The 19,487-nt window shown below is 45.1% G+C and overlaps 5 protein-coding genes across 5 annotated transcripts; 4 read left to right on the top strand and 1 right to left on the bottom strand.

The window, feature by feature from the left end:
• Positions 1-271: 271 nt before the first annotated feature.
• PHALS_05512 (FOG: Transposon-encoded proteins with TYA, reverse transcriptase, integrase domains in various combinations) lies at positions 272-637 on the top strand (the record flags this gene model as incomplete). Its single annotated transcript, XM_024719066.1, has 1 exon — positions 272-637. The coding sequence occupies one exon, from the start codon at positions 272-274 to the stop codon at positions 635-637; it is 366 nt and encodes a 121-aa protein (XP_024584402.1).
• A 7,685-nt stretch (positions 638-8,322) lies between these two features.
• Positions 8,323-9,532, top strand: PHALS_15097 (uncharacterized protein). The gene has a single exon (XM_036407189.1). It carries the CDS (start codon positions 8,887-8,889, stop codon positions 9,166-9,168), a length of 282 nt encoding a protein of 93 aa, XP_036263437.1. The 5' UTR covers positions 8,323-8,886; the 3' UTR covers positions 9,169-9,532.
• A 336-nt stretch (positions 9,533-9,868) lies between these two features.
• On the bottom strand, positions 9,869-12,083 carry PHALS_05513 (WD40/YVTN repeat-like-containing domain; the record flags this gene model as incomplete). The annotated part of the gene is made up of 11 exons (XM_024719069.1): positions 9,869-9,947; positions 10,015-10,098; positions 10,170-10,220; positions 10,291-10,377; positions 10,449-10,570; positions 10,649-10,866; positions 10,925-11,005; positions 11,066-11,180; positions 11,244-11,395; positions 11,465-11,595; positions 11,674-12,083. 11 exons carry the CDS (start codon positions 12,081-12,083, stop codon positions 9,869-9,871), a joined length of 1,530 nt encoding a protein of 509 aa, XP_024584404.1.
• Positions 12,084-12,433: 350 nt separating this feature from the next.
• PHALS_05514 (Transcription accessory protein TEX, contains S1 domain) lies at positions 12,434-13,909 on the top strand (the record flags this gene model as incomplete). Its single annotated transcript, XM_024719070.1, has 1 exon — positions 12,434-13,909. One exon carries the CDS (start codon positions 12,434-12,436, stop codon positions 13,907-13,909), a length of 1,476 nt encoding a protein of 491 aa, XP_024584405.1.
• A 2,275-nt stretch (positions 13,910-16,184) lies between these two features.
• Positions 16,185-19,487, top strand: PHALS_05515 (wnk protein kinase; the record flags this gene model as incomplete). Its single annotated transcript, XM_024719071.1, has 1 exon — positions 16,185-19,487. One exon carries the CDS (start codon positions 16,185-16,187, stop codon positions 19,485-19,487), a length of 3,303 nt encoding a protein of 1,100 aa, XP_024584406.1.

The raw sequence follows: 19,487 nt of genomic DNA on the forward strand, positions 1-19,487 counted from the left end.
CCAAATCCACGCGCCAGACACATGCACCGCGCGTACGAGACTGGAAACTTGCAAAAGGATAGCGCGCTATCTTAGTGGCAGCAAGGCGATGCGGCTTGAAATGCGCGCTAATACCGACCGCAACGAACAAATAAAGCTCGAGTCATACAGTGATGCCGACTTTGCTGCCGACAAGGGAGACAGAAAATCGCTCACTGGTGCCATCGTTTTGCTAAATGGGATGCCTGTAAGCTAGACAGCCAAGAAACAAGGTGGCGTCTCTCTCTCGACTATGGAGACCGAATTTGTCGCGGCATCTGAGACGGCACGCGAGCTTCTTGGTATTCAAGAGATGCTTAAAGAGGTGGAACTTGCACCGACTCAGCCTATGTCAATGCATGTGGATAACCAGGCCACGATTTGCCAGATCGAAGGAGAGACTTCGTCTTTGAAAGCTAAACACATCGATTTGCGCCTCAAGTTTGTTAAGGACTTTGCTCGTCGTGGCGTCGATGAGATGCGCTACGTCCGGTCAGAGCTTATGCTCGCGCACTTACTGACAAAGGCGTTAAAGTCAGCACAAGCTTGCAGAGCTGCGAGCGCTCGTGGGGTTGCGCTAGTTACGGCGGCGGGGACACGATCGCGAGGAGGATGTTAGAAGAACGGCTTTCAGCACACGTTGCGCGATTGAATCTCCGGACCATAGGACGACGTGATTGCGCACACGATGACGCGACATGATTGTGCACACGATAACGCGACATGATTGCGCCCACGATAACGCGACATGATTGCGCCCACGATGACGCCATAGGAAAGGCTTAAAGGTAGCTCGGAATAGCGAGCTAAGGACCTAAATACATTTACTTCCAAACTTGCCTTCTACTGCTCACTTCATCTACTCAACAATAGCAATACATGATTGAGCTGTATACCGATTGTATCAGCATTAACTCGAAGCAATCGAGTTTCTAAATTCTGAAGTAGACAAACTTTGCCTACATCACGTATTGTACACATAAATAAATCCTAACAACAAATATGTACAAAACGCGCATAAACTTGCTTGACCGGCTCGGCATTAGATTTTTGAATTTTTGAAGAAATTTTTAATTTTATTTGATTTTTTCACTGATTTTGACTATGTAAAGTTGCTTACCATTTTCCTTTATTTTTTGCAATAATTTATCTTATTTTGAATAGATAGTACGAAAATTATAAAAATTAAGCTATAGATATATATAAATGATGAAAAATAAAAGGTAATATATTATAATTACTTGATATTTTTATTGGGCTCAGAAAATCAGTGTAAGCGAATACACAATACTATTAACAGAGAGGACCCCGTTACATCCGTTACCGGTCTAAATATCGTATATGAATGTAGACAAAAACGCTAGAATATAAATACATATATTTTGTAAAACAATATAACACATTAGCGACTACAACATAGGGTCGACACCCTGCGTCTTGCAGATAAAATACGGCATCGCCGTCTCCTCTCTACAGAGGTTTTACGTCTGGTTGAGACTAGTGGGAACACACACTCAGCGTCGTCCAGTGTCTCCATTCCCTGCTCCATCGAAGCCTTAACGTTATTAAAAACATCGACAAAGAGCTGATATTCCACAGTCTTCGTCCAGTGGACAACGTACCATTCCACGCGCATCAGATGGGCCTTGCCCAAGATGCCTCGGACCTCGTCCGGCCATCCACTCTTGGCATGCAGCAACCGCTTCGAAACATGAGCAGTGCTCAGTAGTGGGTTACGTTCCACTCCACGTACATCACTGGGGCCTCGCCCTCGATGCCTCGACCCTTGGCCGACCATGCCACATTTGGCATGCAGCACCTGCTTGGAGACTTGAGCAGTACTCAATTAAATAAGTACCACTCCACGTTCAGCCGCGAGCCATGCTCGGGATTCTTGTTTAAACAATTTGGTGTTTTTTTAACAGCTCGGATACTCCAATATCCAGCACATTGATCGTCCCGGTCCAGTACCTACGCCAATAGCACCTCTGCTTCCTAGCAGAGGTGAGTTCATGGCTCACCAAAGCTCCACCAGGAGACGTGCGCGTAGCGCCCAAGGTCTTCGACCTTCAATCAATCCATGGCTCATGGTGTTCCAGCCATACCATGACATACCAAGGATAAATCAATACCTTGATTCAAGTCTAAGTCTAAGCAGCGTTCCACGCTATCCATATCAAAAAGCTTGACACCGAGGTCCACAGGGACCGTCGGCGCAGCGACACAAGCCCCCGTCGCTAAGCGAACAGCGACGGTGCCACTCAACCGCTTTTGAGCGTCTCAGCATACAGCTGACCCTTTTCAACCGTGGAGCGTTGAGCAAAATTTCTCGACGCTCCGGAATCGATGAGGACCTTTCATGGCTTCTCAAAGCCCTTCACAGTCGCTTTTACGACCAGTAAGCCCGGTTTGCATACGCGTTCCGTGTTCAAGGAGATGGAGCTCTCCGGGGCTGGGCCTAACTCTATGAGGCTCAACAGAACTCGGTTCTATCTCAGTTGGATGCACCACGCCTACTGGGTTCCGTCATTTCCCCGGGACAAACGAGACAGGTTAGAAGCAGACGTCCGCTCGATGAACCTTGACAGGCCATGCGCAGAGGACAACCAGTCCGAAGGTGACGGGTGTCTCTACAGACAAGACACCATCAAGTGTTTGAATGCTGCCCGGCAGCTTGAAGCTCTCCCTTCTCTTTCTCAGCATAGCTGAGACCCATTCGCTTAGGCCCGCTCGACGAATTCTGAGGGTGTGCATTTCAACCACGTCGTGCTGCTTATAGTTGACTTCGGCATTCAAGCCACATTCACCGCTTCTTCGAACAAAAATGTATGCACACAGATGACTTCCATTTTGGCCACGCCACCGTGGAGGCCCTCCATAAAGACGGTCCCTGTGATCGCATCGGGAAGAGGATCGGCTGCTATCCCGGGAATAAGAGTTCTCAAATCTTGGACAAAGTCCACCAACTCCTTCTTGCCCCGTCGGGCGCCAAGGAAACGCCCTCGGGCTAAGCAGAGATATCAGCTTATTAAGCCCGTCATATATGGACTGGAGCAAATAGAATAATTGCTCCATCCTCATAGAGGATCAGTCGTAAGGACTCAGGCGTAGATTGACTACAAGAGCTACAAAGTGCAGCGGGGTTGCCGTAGCTCTTTGCTAAGAGGAAGCTTGCTAAGGTCATCGACCTTACGTTCTATATTAGAACCAGTACGAGTGTAGCGTTCGCTATCCGCTACCTCCAACAGTACTTAAAAATCCAGACCTAGGCAAATTTACTCTTCCATTCAGAATTAAAACTTCATCTATCTATTTTATTGCGGCAGAGCCTCCTATATCTAAAACCATAGATTTTTCTTATCAATTGATAAAATATAACTCTTATGCATAAATATGGTTCTGCCACGTAGCGGCTTCTTATCACAGTATAGTCGCACCGTTGTGAGTTTGGCGGTGCCTTGAAGGCAGGCGATTTTGCCGAGGTGGTCATTATACGACCGAACGAGGAGATAAACTCGTCGTCGCGTCTGGATGGAGCTTCTCTGGAGGATGCCAAGAGGGTGCTGAACGCACGAAATGGATCGTCGATCCTGAAAGACCCCTAGGATTTGTACTGTGATTTGGTAAAGGAATTTCACGACGTCGTCTCCAAAGACCCGCCGTCGGTCTTACCTTCGGACCGAGTTGTGCATCATGAGATTGACCTGATTCCGGGAACCAAACACTGAGTAACACGCCAATGGCCCCTGCTCAAGGAGCAATGTGACGTCATTGAAGCCTTTTTCCGTGCGAAGCACGATGCAGTAACGGGACGTGAGTGCAAGTCTCCATTCGACTCCCACGTTTTGTGTCGGGAGGTGGAGTATCGTTCATGCTTACAATAAGCTAAACGCTGTCACCATTCCGACACAGATGCTGATTCCGAGGAAGGATATTCTCCAGAACAACCTGGTTGGCTGCACAAATCACAGCACACTCAAATTGGTCGATGGTTGTTACCAATTGCTCATGAGAGCGAGTGATACTTCGTTGACAGCGGTAAAGACTCCCCAGCGGGATTCTGGAAGTGGCTAGTGATGCCCCAAGGGCTGTTAAATGCACCAGCAATACTTTAGGCAGTTGTTCAAGCTCCACCTGGCGTATGCAATGACATACTTCGACGACATTTTCGTCCACAGTCATGCGGGGCACGGGACAGATGAAGAAAACCACATCGTTCATTGAGAGCGGCGCTCGAGTGCATGCGCACGTATAAGCTGTATGCTGATGCTGATAAGTGCATTTTTGGCGCGGAAGAAATCTCCTTTATAAGTGGCTTCATTGGGAAGCGCGGCAATCGAGCGGATTCAGCTAAGTTCAAGGCCATTGGGAGCTGGCCGGTTCCAAAGAGCCAGAAAAACTTGCGCTAGTGGCTTGACGTCAACAACTACTTGCACAGGTATAGCGCAAATTATGCGAAAGTGGCACAGCCTTTATCAATCTTCTCAAGAAGGATACGGAACGGTGTTGGGACACCTAACATCGAAAGGCTTTTGACAGGGTCAAAAACAGCCTCCTTCACACACCAAGACTGGCGTTGCCAGACCCCGATCGTCCTTTTGGTGTCGTCTGTGACACTTCGGACTTTGCCATCGGCTGTGCACTTCTGCAAGTAGACGCTGAGGGGCGAGATCGGGTGATCGCGTTCGAATCTTGCCAACATAAGGCTCCGAAGAAGAACTAACCAGTCCACATCAGGTAATCAATTGCGATGAAGTATGTTCAAGGTGGGACTTGCTGGACTCAAAGCCGTTTGTAATCTACAGATATCATGCGTCGTTACACACTTCGACTCGGTCGCCTTACCTCTCTCAGAGGATGGTCAGGTGGCTCTCTTAATTTGAACGATATAACTTCGAGGTTAAGTATAAACCAGGAAAGCAGAATACTTTGGCTGATGTGTTGTCACGCAGACCAGATTATGATATTACTCATGTTACGATGCTGGCGTCGTCAGTGATGGATTTGATCCGCGCCGCATACGCGGGTGATGGTATGTGTGTAGCGCTGCTACAGGCTATCGGGAGCAAGGAACTCGGACAACAAATTGTCGGCGCGTTTGCGAGCACGATTACGCCGATATCCGTTGAATAAAGGGTTGCTGAATTATGGCACTGACTCGACGGATACGCCATGGTTTGTGATTCCTCACGATGAGTATTCAAAATACTGTATCCTCTATGAGGCCCACGACACCCCACTCAGTGGTCATCTTGGTCGTGAGAAGACGTACAACTCTGTGAATTGCCACTACTGGTGGCTCAAGCTGTACAAAGGGACGAGCACAAATGCGCGCACGTGTGAGACATATTAAAAGATCAAACCTTTTCCGAACGCGGCGGCACCGCTCGCCACTTTACTGGTGCCCTTCGGGTGCTGGCAGTTCATGAGCATGGTCTTTGTGTTGGCCTGCCGAAGGACATCGCGGGCAACGCGGGTGTGACGTTGTGGTACGGTGACGTTGTTTGTAGATCGTATCTTTCGACAACATGGACTCCAGGAGTCAATTAATTGTCTTTGTATATATAGAGACCCACGAATCACTGGGAAGTTTTGGTCCAAAATCGTCAGGGTGCTGGGCACCAAGTTGACTATGTCAACAGCGGACCATCCGCAAACCGATGGTCAAATTGAGCGCGCGAATCACATCGTTGAAGACGTTCTTCGCAGAGTTTGCGCCGAGACGCCGAGACATCGAAGCGCTGGAGCGCCATGCTGCCACTCGTATAGTTTGCTCTGAACAATGCAGTGCATTGATCTACCGGCTACACGCCGTTCTAAGTGAACGGGCATGTTAATCCTTGCGTCTCGCTGACGTCGCCATCACACGACCCAGGGCTTGGTGGGGGAGGAATACTGAACGACTAGCTGATGCCAGGCCCCGCACTGACCGTAAATAGGTAGATGACTTCTTGTATAGCATACTGAGTGTCATACAACATGTTCACGATGTGATGACTGTAAAGTTAAGACAAAGAATATGCCGACGGAAGAAGCAGAATCAATGTTGAGAGCTTTGAGGTCGGAGACCTGGTTTGTTAAATGCCCAAAACCTTCCTACACATGTAGTCTCTGCTGTCTTTAAGAAAATGCTCCGTCACGGTATATTGGACCTTTCACGGTCGTGGCCCAGCGAGGTCTTGCGTATACGCTCAACCTTTCGGGAATGATGCGCACCCTACCCGGTGTTCTATTTGGGCTTGCTTAAGCCGTACCGGACGTCGTCGACAGGATCGAACACAATATCTTGTGAAGTGGCGAAGATACCCAATTTCCGAAAGCTCGTGGAAGTCTGAGGTGCCACTTCGGCAAAACTGCCCAGACGTCGCGGACGCTTATGATCGAGGGTATCACGACGCTTCATGTCGTCGCTTCACGGATAGCCGGAGGATTGAAAGCTGAGCTAAAGCTATGGCCCTGAGCTGCTGTGATCGTAGAGTCACCCGTGTGAAAAACCACAGAGCTCGCGGTAGCGTGAAAGATCATTCCATGTGTCGCCTAGCGACACAAGAAATGGTGTCGGCGTTGCGCCTTGAGTTTGACAAACTTAAACCGAAGACGGCGTTCTACGCGCACATCAACTTTCTCGGGAATCCGCTGTAAGTGAGACAGCGAGGAAATCTTCCGGTGCCGCTGCATTAGTCGCTCAAATAGCTTCTCGTCATCCGCAGCGCTTTCGTCAGCGGCGAGCACCACAAGAATAGTCCGCATAGCGGGTACAGGATCGTTTCATCTTTGAGATCAAAGTCGAGTGCCTTACCTATCCATTTAGATTTCTTGAGGTACCAAGAGGCGATATCGTAGCCGCTGTTTAAGCTCAGCTTGTGCAATGGCCGGGGGCCTGACTACATAGTCGCCTAACGACCGATTGATCTCGTCTTTTGCTTCAGTAGCGGGATCCGCCAAGCGGAAGCCGTACTTCACACGAGGGTCCAGGATCGAACGTGGATACGAGCGCATGAGAGCTGCCCTGTGGGCAGCCTTCAACTGCTGCCCCTGGCCCTCGTCGAGGCGATTGGTAATACCACCACTCCTTCTGGAAGCCGAGAGGTCAGGGAACAGGCATGTTGTTTGCAGGGCTCACGTCGCACCGTTGGCCTCGCCCTCTTGTGAGAGGATCATTCGACTCGTAGCCGACTTCCTTCAAATTCTCAACGAGGAAATCCATCGCCCGTGGAGTCAAACTGTTTGACTAGATAAATTTTACCTAATATGATATGCTGTATTTGTTTGATACATTATTTGACGCAATTAGCTGCAAGAGGCTCGCTGTCTTCTTTTGCACCTTGCAGCGCAAGCTCTTCAATGATAATTTCGACGATGTCTTTGTGAGCCGTAAATTGTAACGCCTGTGATTGCAGCTCCACAGGCACCGATAAATCAAGAATGATCGTGCGATATTCTTTTTGTTTTGTGGCGCTGGCGTAAATTATCGGGTCCAAATGCTGGTCACTTGAAAGTTCAGGATAAATTTGCATCATTTGGATTGATCTCTAGACCAAAGAAAACACGGAATTGACACTTGATAGCTTCAGCATCTCCTGATATCGGGTATCGGGAAGCAGTACAGTTTCCGTTTTCTGTCAAATATTTCATTCGAATCGGCGTCATTTGCGATTCGAGAGATCCTTTGCGTGAACATTTACTTGCGAATGCTCTTTGGCTGCATCTTCAGTACTACTATTGACCGATAACGTGGACATGAGGTGCATTTCGCAACCTATTGACCTTGCGGCTTATTTAAAAATTTTTAGAATACGTAATCCTAAAAGCATCTATTTTTAAAACTTTTTAGTAAGAAATTACCGTCAAATTATTATTATACTCTTGTCACTTTTATTGTCGTTCTTCATGTATGTGCGTGAAGGCCCACCAATTGCTTTTCGATTGCCAGCATTAAATGATATATTCATAAACCATACCTTCAAGCATAAGTTTTCGTCATCGCAAATTTGGTTTGGATGATTAGTTTACGCGCTCAAGAACTAATTTTTGAAAGAGTATTTTACTATTGGGTGGTTGTGACAGCTAGATATTCAAGTCAAGCTTATAACGCCTGAGTTGTAACAGCTAGATATTCAAGTCAAGCTTATAACGCCTGAGTTGTAATTCTCTTCGTATTAAAGTGGATTATTTTTGGTTAATCAAACTGCTTTGTGACATTTCTGTCAAACGTAAAACATCAGGCTCGTTTTACGGAGCGATAAACGTACCGTTATTGTCTTTGGAAAGACTCCAACTACCTGCTCTTCCACAATGGGTATCGGGCAATCATATTGCAGCGTCGTTTCCGCCATTTATGTTTTTTGCACCAGCATTTTATCCTGAGCTTCGATTCAACCCCTGAAGCTGTGCATAATGATAGTACTCGAAGCAGCACATTGTCTGTGATTGATCATAATTAGGTACGCAACTCCTTACGGATGCCAAACATGTTCGTATTTTATTAAAGTTTGTGGATAGGAACGCAATTTAGATGATCAGGAATGAGGATTCTCCCCAGCCTCGAAAATAAGCTGCTTTGATCAAATTTCCTACCTGTCATTTCTTCTTTCGCCGTATCAATGAGCTCTCGCGCCATGCTTCTCGGAATTATTGCCATCTTTGCTGCTTCCTATGGTATAGTGGAAAGGGCTGACGCTGATGTATCTGTACACCCAGAAGCTATCTCCTACCATTACAACTTTATAAATGTCAACGCAGTGCAGCCCTTTAAACAGCCTAAACCGACGACAGATTCTCAAAGATCTGCCATTAAATACCAACCACGGCTTTCCATTTCGAGCCGATGTCATCCATATCCTGCAGTGCAGGCGAATGGGTCACTAAATGAGGGACTTCCCTGGAAAGTCTTCCAGTATCGATGTCATGGATCTCCCCACGGTTCTCAAATTTACTCGTGATCCGATTGGTACCGAGGCAAGTGGGCCATTATGTACGCGTGGTACCTTCCGAAGGCCTTGGACCAAACTAACTGGTTGGTTGACGGCCATTGTCACTTTTGGACCTGGGTCGTTGTCTGGACAGACAGCCCTGATCCGAATGTCTCGACCATTCTCGCTGGATCAACAGCTGGCATCGGCGACAAAATCAAGAAATACCTACCACTAGAGTCAAAGTATCTTCTTGACAACAAGTCTTTGAAGGTCAAAACACATGAAAGTTATTTATGGAAGAGGACTGGAGTCAAGGTTACCGAAAAAGTCGGTACTGCAGACTCTCATTACTTGGGAGCAGCTTACAGATGAGGCTCGAACAGCGCTATCATCTTAGCATTACCCGTATTGGCGTATGGAGTCGCCGATTCAAAACAAGCGTTTTAATCGGACGCTGAAAGCTGCTTATCCATTCTAGGCTGCAGATATGCAACAAGCAACGATAGGCTTGTTTCTAAGTCATTACGATTTTTAATCTGATACATAATTTGCTTACTCAATCGTGGTAGTATAATTATGCATAATATTTCTAAGCGTCGATAAAACTTTGAAAATGTCTTAAACTAATAGCTATACGAATGATAAATCACTAGATTACAGAAATGAGCTCTACCTTTCGAATCCGTTACATAATCAACGCGCTCTCTAAATTTGGGTCGAGAATAATAAATTCATCATAATTTTTGCTCGTCTGCCATTTGATTATTATCAGAATCCACATAAAAATCACAGTAAAATCATTACACTAGGCACTCTGTCTTTGTTACGATATATTTAGGAACCATTTGATTTAAATATAAGAGACTTACAATATCAACAAAAAACTAGAAACCTTTTTGGCAAAATAATTACAAAGTTTAGCTTGAAAGTGCACTTCACCACGCAGCAACATTGTTGTTATAAACTGCGGACGCGCCAAAGTTGATGTCCGTGTATACCGTTACAATTCCCATGCTAGCACCGTTGACAGTACAATGTAATGAGTCAAGATAATTCGAAGCTTATTAATATCGTCACGTACTTGTCGGAAGCAGCGAGATAAAGCCCTCGCTCATAGGAGAAATCACCGCTAGTTTTGTACGACTTCAAACATTGCGGCTGATACCTACATCACGTTTCAAATCCAGATGTTGTCAGGAAGTAGTGGATAAGAAGAAAAACAACGTTTTCACGTACACGGTGAGATGATTTAAGCTGCTGGCTGTTGAATTAATCGATTTTGAAAATCTGATGGGAGTTCGTACACTCACAGTCAGCTACATCTTATGAGAGTAATGAGTCAACTTTGTATTCTTACCCACCGCGACCAAATACACTCAACTTGTCCGTTTTGGAACGACGAATTTCACCAACACTCGACAGTTTCGATTCGATTAGGGACGTGCTTGAATAATATTACGAAGCAGTGAAGGTCATTATTTAGTTGCTGTTCAGCGAGCTGTAAGCACTACGTACCAACATGACTGTCGAGGCATGCGAAGATCAACAAAAGCGATGTGACCTCGTTCAAATCCTAGAGCGACCGTGAAGGTGTTCAGGTATTCGTGTGCGAAGAGACCGCCCAATGCATTTACGTTCTGGTTTAAAGGAATTAAAGAGAGATCATTCAGTAGGCAAAAATGTCCAATGTCCAATAGCAAATGAAATTCACTTACCACAAAGGAGTAAAGAGGCATTTGGAGTTGTGGCAAGCGAATGCGAGTATCCACAATTTGGAAATCTCCTCCATCTGTTGTCCAGCTCATTTGAGTATGAATCAATGACCAGCGGACGCTGCTCACCACGTCGTGGGCATCAAATTTGCCGATAACAGCTGCAGCTTGTGGGTCGCCGTGATAACGAAGATCAGTCAAAACCACAGTTTCGTCGAAACCTGTAATAGCGAGCCTTTGAACAATGATCAATTTTATAGGCACAATTGCCTTGCGCACCTCCAGACAAGACGTGTGTGTCTGTAATAGGCGAGACAGCAAGCTCTCGAATGGTGTCTGAGTGGACCGTGTTGATTGGATCTGCAGTTTGGCGTGTAAGAAAAAAACAACAAACGACATCATATGGCTCAAGGGTCTTACTTTGCAGTCTGCAAGGACCCCCAAGAGCAAGATCCCTCAAATGGATAACATGGATTTCTTTGCCGATCGCTGCAATTGCGGCGTAGGAGCCCATCCATTGGAGGTCACGGACCTCCTGTGAAACGCAATCGATAAAGTCAAATATTGAGTCATATTTTCTCGTGTCAAATTGACACACCTTTTTTACCGCTATATGAGCTGGAGATCCCGAAGCCAAGAAGTTTGTAACAAAGATGCGATTCTTTTCACCGTTTGGTAGCGAGGGATCTGCCTCAATTTCTGTGCCAACAAGCAAAAGTCCATCCTCTCGAATGATAGGTTTCGATAATGCTAAAGATACAAAACAACAAACAAAGTGAATTTACTTCCAACGAAATGAAATATTTTTATGTTTCATACGAAAAGCTGTGCCGTCCTGCCGCAAGCCGAAGGTGATGCAATGGCTTGGGTTTGATACATTTGAAAATAAAGGCTGATTTTGCGTTAACAATGGCAAAGGCGAGACTGGCAATGTTGTGCCACCAAGCAAGCTTAAGTGAAAATCATCATAATTACATAAATTTGGATTAGCACGAAAAAATTACTTGACGATAGAATAACAGACTCACTCTTCATACCCGATCGGCAAATGAGACGACAAATCAGGCGAAGGTGCTAAAGGTGTGGAGGTCACCGGATCAGTTGCCGGCCGAGGCGGTGACATCAAACCTGATGTTGCCACCGACATTTCTTGATCAAAAGGTTGATCATTGTAATTTTCGAGTCTCATGTGAGACTCGGCAATGATATCCCAGAAGCTAATTTCATCTTTATCTCCTCCGCACTGGACGTCATACGAAGCCATAATGGCATCCTCCATTTCTTGGTCACCGATAACATTCTGTTCGACGATTTGGTCGTCGTCGACCAACACAGAAGAGATTGGTGGTGTTGTAACCAGGTCCGTCAAGTCTGGTTCATCACTTAGTTGTGGAGAGGTTTCAGTAGATGGCGACGGCGAGAGAGGGGAGGTAGGCATTATTTTATCCAGATCTAAACTTTGCGCCTTGGAAACTGAAAATGTACTCGACAAATGGTGTAATGGAGGAATTTGACCCAGCTATACTTCGTTTTGCAATAAGAAAGGGCAAACAAGTAGATCTTTATCATGGAAAAGACCTCATTCTCTTGGCATTGATGTGATAGTGGTGGACTCTGACTTCTACTGTTTTCGTCTAAAACCTAAAGTCTTTTGCGACGTGTAGTTATCGAAGAGATCAATAACTGTGTCCATCAAAGTCTCTTCCAAAAGTACTGAACAATCCGTTCAGGGAGTCCAATTTAAGCCAATCACGTCTGTTCGCACGCCGTGTGCAAACTCTTACGACAATGAATCTCAACACAGCGACTTTAACCGACCTGCAGCAACTACCAGGTGTCGGCTACATTACAGCACAGCGTATTGTTGAATCGCGCCCTTTCTTTTCGATCACAGACCTTTTGAGAGTGAAAGGTATTGGGTCTGCTAAATTCGCCGCTATCACAGCGAAATACCAGATTTACGTGGATGAAAAATCTTTAGATGTGGATACTAATGTTAAATGCAATTTAGCGCTTTCTGAGATTGATTTGAATACAGCGAGTGAGAGACAACTGCAGCAACTCAGTGGAGTAGGACCAGCATTGGCTCAACGAATTATTAATGCGAGGCCTCTTTATCGAAAAGAAGATCTTTTGGCTGTGAATGGTATCAATACAAAGTCCTACATGAAGATACAAGTGATGGCTTATGTCGAAAAGACCTCTGGAAATGCTAAATCGGGAAACGTCAAGGATGTTGATGTAGACAAAGTGGATACTGATAGGAACTTTCACGATAGCAAAGAGATCGAACGTGATGTTCGCGGATCTCTCGCTTTCATGTCAAACAGCTATGGTGATGACAACCGCCCATTTCTTGTGGCCAGTTGGAATATTCGGAATATCTCACGACGAAAAAACGTTTATTTGCTAGAACGTATTGCCAAGGTGTTGGATGAATTTGACCTTGTTGCGCTGCAGGAAGTGAGAGATCTGCTTGTCTTAAAGAGGCTTAAGACGATGATGCCCGGCTGGGACTATGAGGTTTCCGAAGCGGTAGGGAGCATGATGTCGGATGCAAAGAAAAGGCTCGAACGCTACGCCTTTTTTTATCGGCGTTGCGCTGTTGAGCTCGTTGAAAAATGTTCGCTTATTGAAGATAGCAGCAAAATGCTCATTAGGTCACCGTGCGTTGCTTCTTTTCAATCGACAAAAATGCTCGGATCGTCAAAGCTGATTTTTACGCTCATGAATGTGCACGTTTCTTTCGGCAACAAACAAAAACGTCTTGCTGAAATTGTAGAAATTAATCGGTTGGTGGATGAGATGAGTACATCAGCGCCAAAGAAGCGGATTGTCGTATTAGGGGACTTCAATCTGTCACAACAAGATTTGTTGAACAGTTCAAGCCTTTATAGACTGGCGCTTATTCGATCCCCTCTTTCGACTACAGTTTACAACAAACTCTACGACAACATATTAATCGATAGATCCGATTTCCGTAATTGCAAGGAAGGTGAGTACGACTTTATTGTAGACAGCGGAGTACTCCGCATAGATTGGAGATATTATCCACTTTCAAAGAGTTGTCTTTCAGCCGCGCATACTTTATCAAATTCGGCGATGCCTCCGCGACTTCAAACGTATATGTCTCGCGTACAATGCTGTTACGAGCTTTCAGATCATTGTCCCGTGTGGGTTGCTTTCACAGTCGTGAGCAAACAAAAGAATCGCGTCATTGGTGAAGCTACATGCAAGAGCTCGAGTGAATGTATTGGTACCTAAAACTTCAGACATGTACTGTTGCGGCTTCGTACACAAAATTTAATTTTTGTGCTGCATTGACACAATTATTTAAAACGCTATAACAAGGGATCTTAAAGATAATGTTATTATACATCGACCATTACGTTATCGTCATCGTTTAAGCACAATGCTGTAAACAGGTACCTAAAACTCGATTTTTTACTGTTCAGAAAGCCTATCAGACCATCTTGATACTAGTATTACTAAATACACTAATGATGTTTCAAGTGATAGTATTTAGTAATCATACCACCATCATGGTTCTTTGTGACGGATTCTCTGTTGATCTAAAGGAAACAATGAGAGAATGACATTTCTCAGCCACACACTAAATAAAGCACGAGAACTCTTCAGAAGTTATTCGCCGAAGAAGCAAGAAGATTTTTTGGTTTCTTGGACCTGAAACTCGACATGGTACATCGTTGCCGAGTTTCTCTTCAGATTTGTGAATCATCAATTTCGTCGCTGAGTTCGAGTAATAAAATACTGGCATGGAGGGCGTAGCTTTTTTAATTGTGAGGGGCTTCTGCTTTTTAAACTCCTTCAGGATACGAAGGAAAAACATAGTAAGAAAAATAATCATGTCCGATGAAGTAACAAATGCCTCCATCCCGACATAGGAATGATTTTCGCCCGGTGATAACTAGCAGCTAGTTTTTAGATTAACCCACATTGCATTCCAAAATATATGACCGGAATGCTGGAAATGGAGAATTCAATGTGTTTTTGACTGAAATATCAACAATTGCTGAGCTTTCCAAAGAATAAAATTTTTACTTCTCAGGTTAATTTTCTATCTAATTACGACATATAAATACATTTTTACGGGCTTTATGAATCACCATTCCCTTTAGTCGGCGTTTAGCTCAGAGAATTCGAGCCGGATGTAAAGAGTTCGTGAGATGATCAATCGATACAGTCAAGCATTGACGTAAATGGTGTTGTAAGAAATCCGTACCACTAAAAGAAGCTTATAAGTCCTTAAGAGTATGTACGAAGGCTTTCATGGGTAGCAACAAATCGCCACATTAAGCATTTTATATTTTCTGAGAAAAATATCCAGATATACGATTAACGTCAATGACGACAAACTTTCTCAAAGCATATTTATGACTAATGAGCTATTTTTCCAATTAACTTACGCAAACAGAATGCAATAAGCTGATAAACCTTTGTTCATTCATCTCATCCATTTCAAAAGTGCAATTCATACATAACATCATTCAAACTACCAATAACAAAATCAGTCATACCATTCGTACTCGAGTCGTTCGAGGGCCAAATCCGATTGATTTGTGGTGGAATGTATGCTCAGTGTTGATTTGCTAAACGGGCGCGCTATTATCTGGGTATGGCTGCGCTTTGCAGTTAGCGTATGAAATGCTTGCACAGCTGAATAACTTAGTACTTAAAAAATATCATTCTTCGATAATAAAACGCATTTGGTACTTGGAGCATAAATAACCAAGTTTATACATTGGGAGCTAATTCTGTTGGTGGGGACAGGGCAAGTACTACTTCTGTGAAAATTGCTCACAATTACGTAACTTGTTTGTTGACCATCCAAGCTTTCTCCCACGATACTACTGAGCTCATACTAGTTGGACATGAACCTAATGATCATATACACAGGATTAGTTGTACAATATAATATATTCTTTAATGTACTGTGATTGCATGCAAATTGACGTTTTATCACCAGCTCAAATTTGTGCACGATGTGACGCCATGTTTACATGTGTATACCATACGTATGTTTTCAAAACCTTATTAAACCTTCTTTTAACTTGATTTTTCTATAGACATTAGATTAAACAAGTCTAATCAGGACTAAAAACGAAGACCAACTGCGCGTGCGGATAGAGCGAAGAGCGAAGACCTAAGTGGCATAGACAGCGCATCATTTCAAGCGTCTTAAGCGTCCGTGTGGTATCTCTTTCTTGTAAAAGACAGCACCCCGTATTTGTGCCGACCAGGGGCTTCTTGTCAAGCAGAAGCAATCTCATTTGAAGTGATATAAGAGCTGCAATTGACTGTTTAATCCTGTCCGTCCGCTGCTAGAGCTGCGTAGCTGCTTGATTGCTCGTTTTCGCTGCTAAAAACGCTCCAAAGTGACTTGACACGTGATCACGGCCTAGCCACAGCATTTGATCGTTTTTAAAGCCATTTAAAGCTACAGAGAGAGGAAACTTCACGTTGTCTCCCTTTTAGTCAGCTTATACACGATATTTAAGGCTTCATATAAGCCTCCAAAATGGAGGAAAGCGACGTATACGCACGAGAGGAAGGTGACCGCCCCGTAGAGCATTCGCCGCGTGGGCGCTACATCCGCTTCGATATTCGATTAGGCACAGGTGCTTACAAATCAGTATACAAGGCGTATGACACGGACCAGGGCATCGACGTAGCTTGGAACGCCATTGATATTGGCTTGTTACCTAGCACCGAGAAGACACGCATTATTCAAGAGGTTCAGCTGCTACAAAAGCTTGAGCACAAGAACATTATAAATTTTTATGGCTCGTGGTTCTCTAAGGAGAAGAATCAGGTTGTTTTCATCACGGAGATCATGACATCGGGAACGCTTAAGTCGTATATCAAACGTGTGCAGTTTATTAAGTGGAAGATTATCAAACGCTGGTGCATTCAGATTCTCGAGGGTCTCCATTATCTCCATAGTCAGAATCCGCCTGTCATACACCGGGATCTCAAGTGTGACAACATTTTTGTAAATGGAAATACGGGAGACTTACGAATTGGCGATCTAGGTCTTTCCACACAACTGGCAGTCGACAAGAGATCCAAGGCACAGAGTGTACTGGGCACACCCGAATTTATGGCACCGGAGCTGTATGACGAGAGTTATGATGAAAAGGTGGATGTTTATGCCTTTGGTATGTGTGTACTGGAGATGGTGACTAAGGAAGTGCCATACTCGGAGTGTATCAACCCAGCTCAGATCTACAAGAAAGTGACAGCAGGAATTCGACCAAAAGGTCTTCAGCGCGTTGTTAGTCAAGCTGCACGTGATTTTATCGAGTTGTGTTTATCACGTGGTAATGGATTGGTGGATGTGACTGCGCAGTATCTGTTAGACCACCCCTTCTTGAAGGTCCAAGATGATGATAATGATATGGTGGAATGTCTGCTCAAAGACGACTTGGAGTACGAAACGAAAGTCGAACAGCAGCGATTAGAAAAGGTTGCAGAGGAGTCGTTTGCTGAAGAGTTTAATATGGAGGGTGGATCTAAAGACGGCGCAGCACTCGCGTTAAACCAACGGCGTCAACAATTTACTCCGATCTTGATGGAGCCTGAAGCAATGGCTGCTGTATCGCTTCTGACGTTGGCGCCAGACAATTCTTGTAGTACGATTGCGACGGGTTCAACCGAGGTGGAAGCTGCTGGAACGCATCACATGCTTCAAGTATCAGCTGGGAAATATTTTATTGACGATAATTGTGCACCGGTTCCGGAGTCGAATGAATTAGAATTTGTAAACGCAGCTCAAAGTACAGCACAACCTTCCACTCCGCCACCAGAAGCTGCTCAGGCATCACCACTCTCACCTACCCAGCCTGTCATCAGCGAGATGGTTATTGTCGATGAACCACTCTTGTCGGGAAAACAAATTGTCGATACACACGTCGATCAATTCCTTGCAACACTACCTGGATCAGAAAGTGCGATTCAAAACACGCGGATAAACATTATGGGTGGAAGAGGGCATCGATTAGATTTAGAGAACGATTCTGCTCCTGAATACGCTGAAAATCCAGCCGATGCGTCTGATGCTAGCAATCAAGATACCATGGAACACTTGCAATCGTTTTATGGGGACCATCCTTCCGTAGATGTGCATGTGAGAAAATTAGAACATCCCAACTCGGCTCCAGGGCTATTGACCCCGTCTCAAGCGCCTCACGTTCAAATTCCGGCGATGCAGCTGCCTGAGCCAGTTTTCGAGCTTCAATCTACGCTTGTTCGACGGGCAAGTATACATGCACCATCTAATGCAGCAGCAGCTGCGGCAGTAACTGCTGCTCTTGCTGAAGCTGCTGTTCAGCCGTCCGCATCTCAGCAGACCGCACCGGATTTAGCCAATTCTAGCAGTGCAAATTTAAGTGCTCGAAAGCGAGCTAAACGACATGAGATCAAGGCGACCAAAGATCCCGACAATGAGCATAGCATTTTACTGAATTTACGCATCATGATCGATGGCAAATCTAAGGAGATCAAATTTCCTTTTAATTTGTTTGCTGATAGCACTCATGAAGTCACGTGTGAACTAGCTGTCGACGTTGGAATTCGGGAGCCCGATCTTGAAGACATTGCCGACTCAATTCGCTTTCTGGTAACAGAAGGAAAGATTAACAATCTGTCGGATGTGCAGGAAGATGTTTGGGAAGAAGCGCCTGAGCCTCATTCTTTTTCGTCAAAGCCATTTCCGAACGTATCGAAGATGTCTTTTGTCCATGTACCTACAGGAGTGTATCAACAGCAACAAACCTATTTGGTGAACTCAACTGGCTCAGATCATGCGCCAAGTGCGTCTAGTGCAGCCAATTCTGGAGTTTCTTCTTCAGTGCTTCAAAGCGTATTGAGCGCCAGTGGAACGTCTAATTCTGCTGCACCAGCTGGTGGGCCCCTGTCCGTGCAGGAACTTGTAGTGTCTAAATCTCAAGAGTCTCTAAACGCTCCAAGTCTGAGTGACCCATCGTCCATGATGATGCTTGACAAGAACATTCCACAGGGTAATACCAGTAATAGTACCAGTGCGCTCTCTGCGCTTTCTAAAAATGAGCTGGCTCGATCACCCCCACGCCCTGGTCTTTCCCATACGGCAAGTGATTCAACGCTAAGTCGAGAAACGTTACTCAATATTTTGGAAATGCGTTCGCGTGGCGTCTCGCTGGGGTCAATTGCTGATCCGGACCATGTACAGCAAATTCATCAACTGGAAGACCGTTTGAAGCTGGCCAGAAGTACGTTCGATGACCGAGAATCTTCGCTGGAAGCGGCAATACGAAGTGAAGAGGAAAAACATCAGCGTGAAATTGAGCGTTTTCGGAAGAAGATGGAAGAATTTGATAAGCAGCGCGCGGCTATTGCCCGGCAGCAAAATGGGGAAGGTGCAGTTATCAACGATATTAATGGCTCGATGATGGCGTCTTTGAATGAGAATTTTCAACCTTTTGCTCAGGTAGAGGCATTTGTAACCACGAAAGAGCAAAGTTCTTCCAACACGCTTGCTGATCTCGACAATGTTGTGGGTCTTCCACTTGATGGGTCCGATGAAGACTGTTCACCGCCACTATCTGGAGTGGCAGCAGCGTCATATCTCGCATCAGCTCCTAAGTCAACAAGTGCATCAATGCAAGTGAGTTCGGTATCAAATTCTTCAGTAGCTTCGTCGTCAATTCAAGCAGATGAATCAATTCCAAAAAGGTATTTACAATCAGCGAATCCGCTCGTAGTAGGAACAGATACGACGGCCGTAGCAGCGACGGCAATGACATCCCTGGTGGCTAGCCAATCGTATTCTGGACAATCGTAG

This window comes from Plasmopara halstedii (genome assembly GCF_900000015.1).
Source record: "Plasmopara halstedii genome assembly, contig: Scaffold_2904, whole genome shotgun sequence".
Taxonomy (NCBI): Eukaryota; Oomycota; class Peronosporomycetes; order Peronosporales; family Peronosporaceae; genus Plasmopara; species Plasmopara halstedii.

Bases quoted from the DNA above. Each gene is read 5' to 3' on its own strand.
- PHALS_15097 (XM_036407189.1), top strand. From the start codon at position 8,887: ATGAGGGACTTCCCTGGAAAGTCTTCCAGTATCGATGTCATGGATCTC.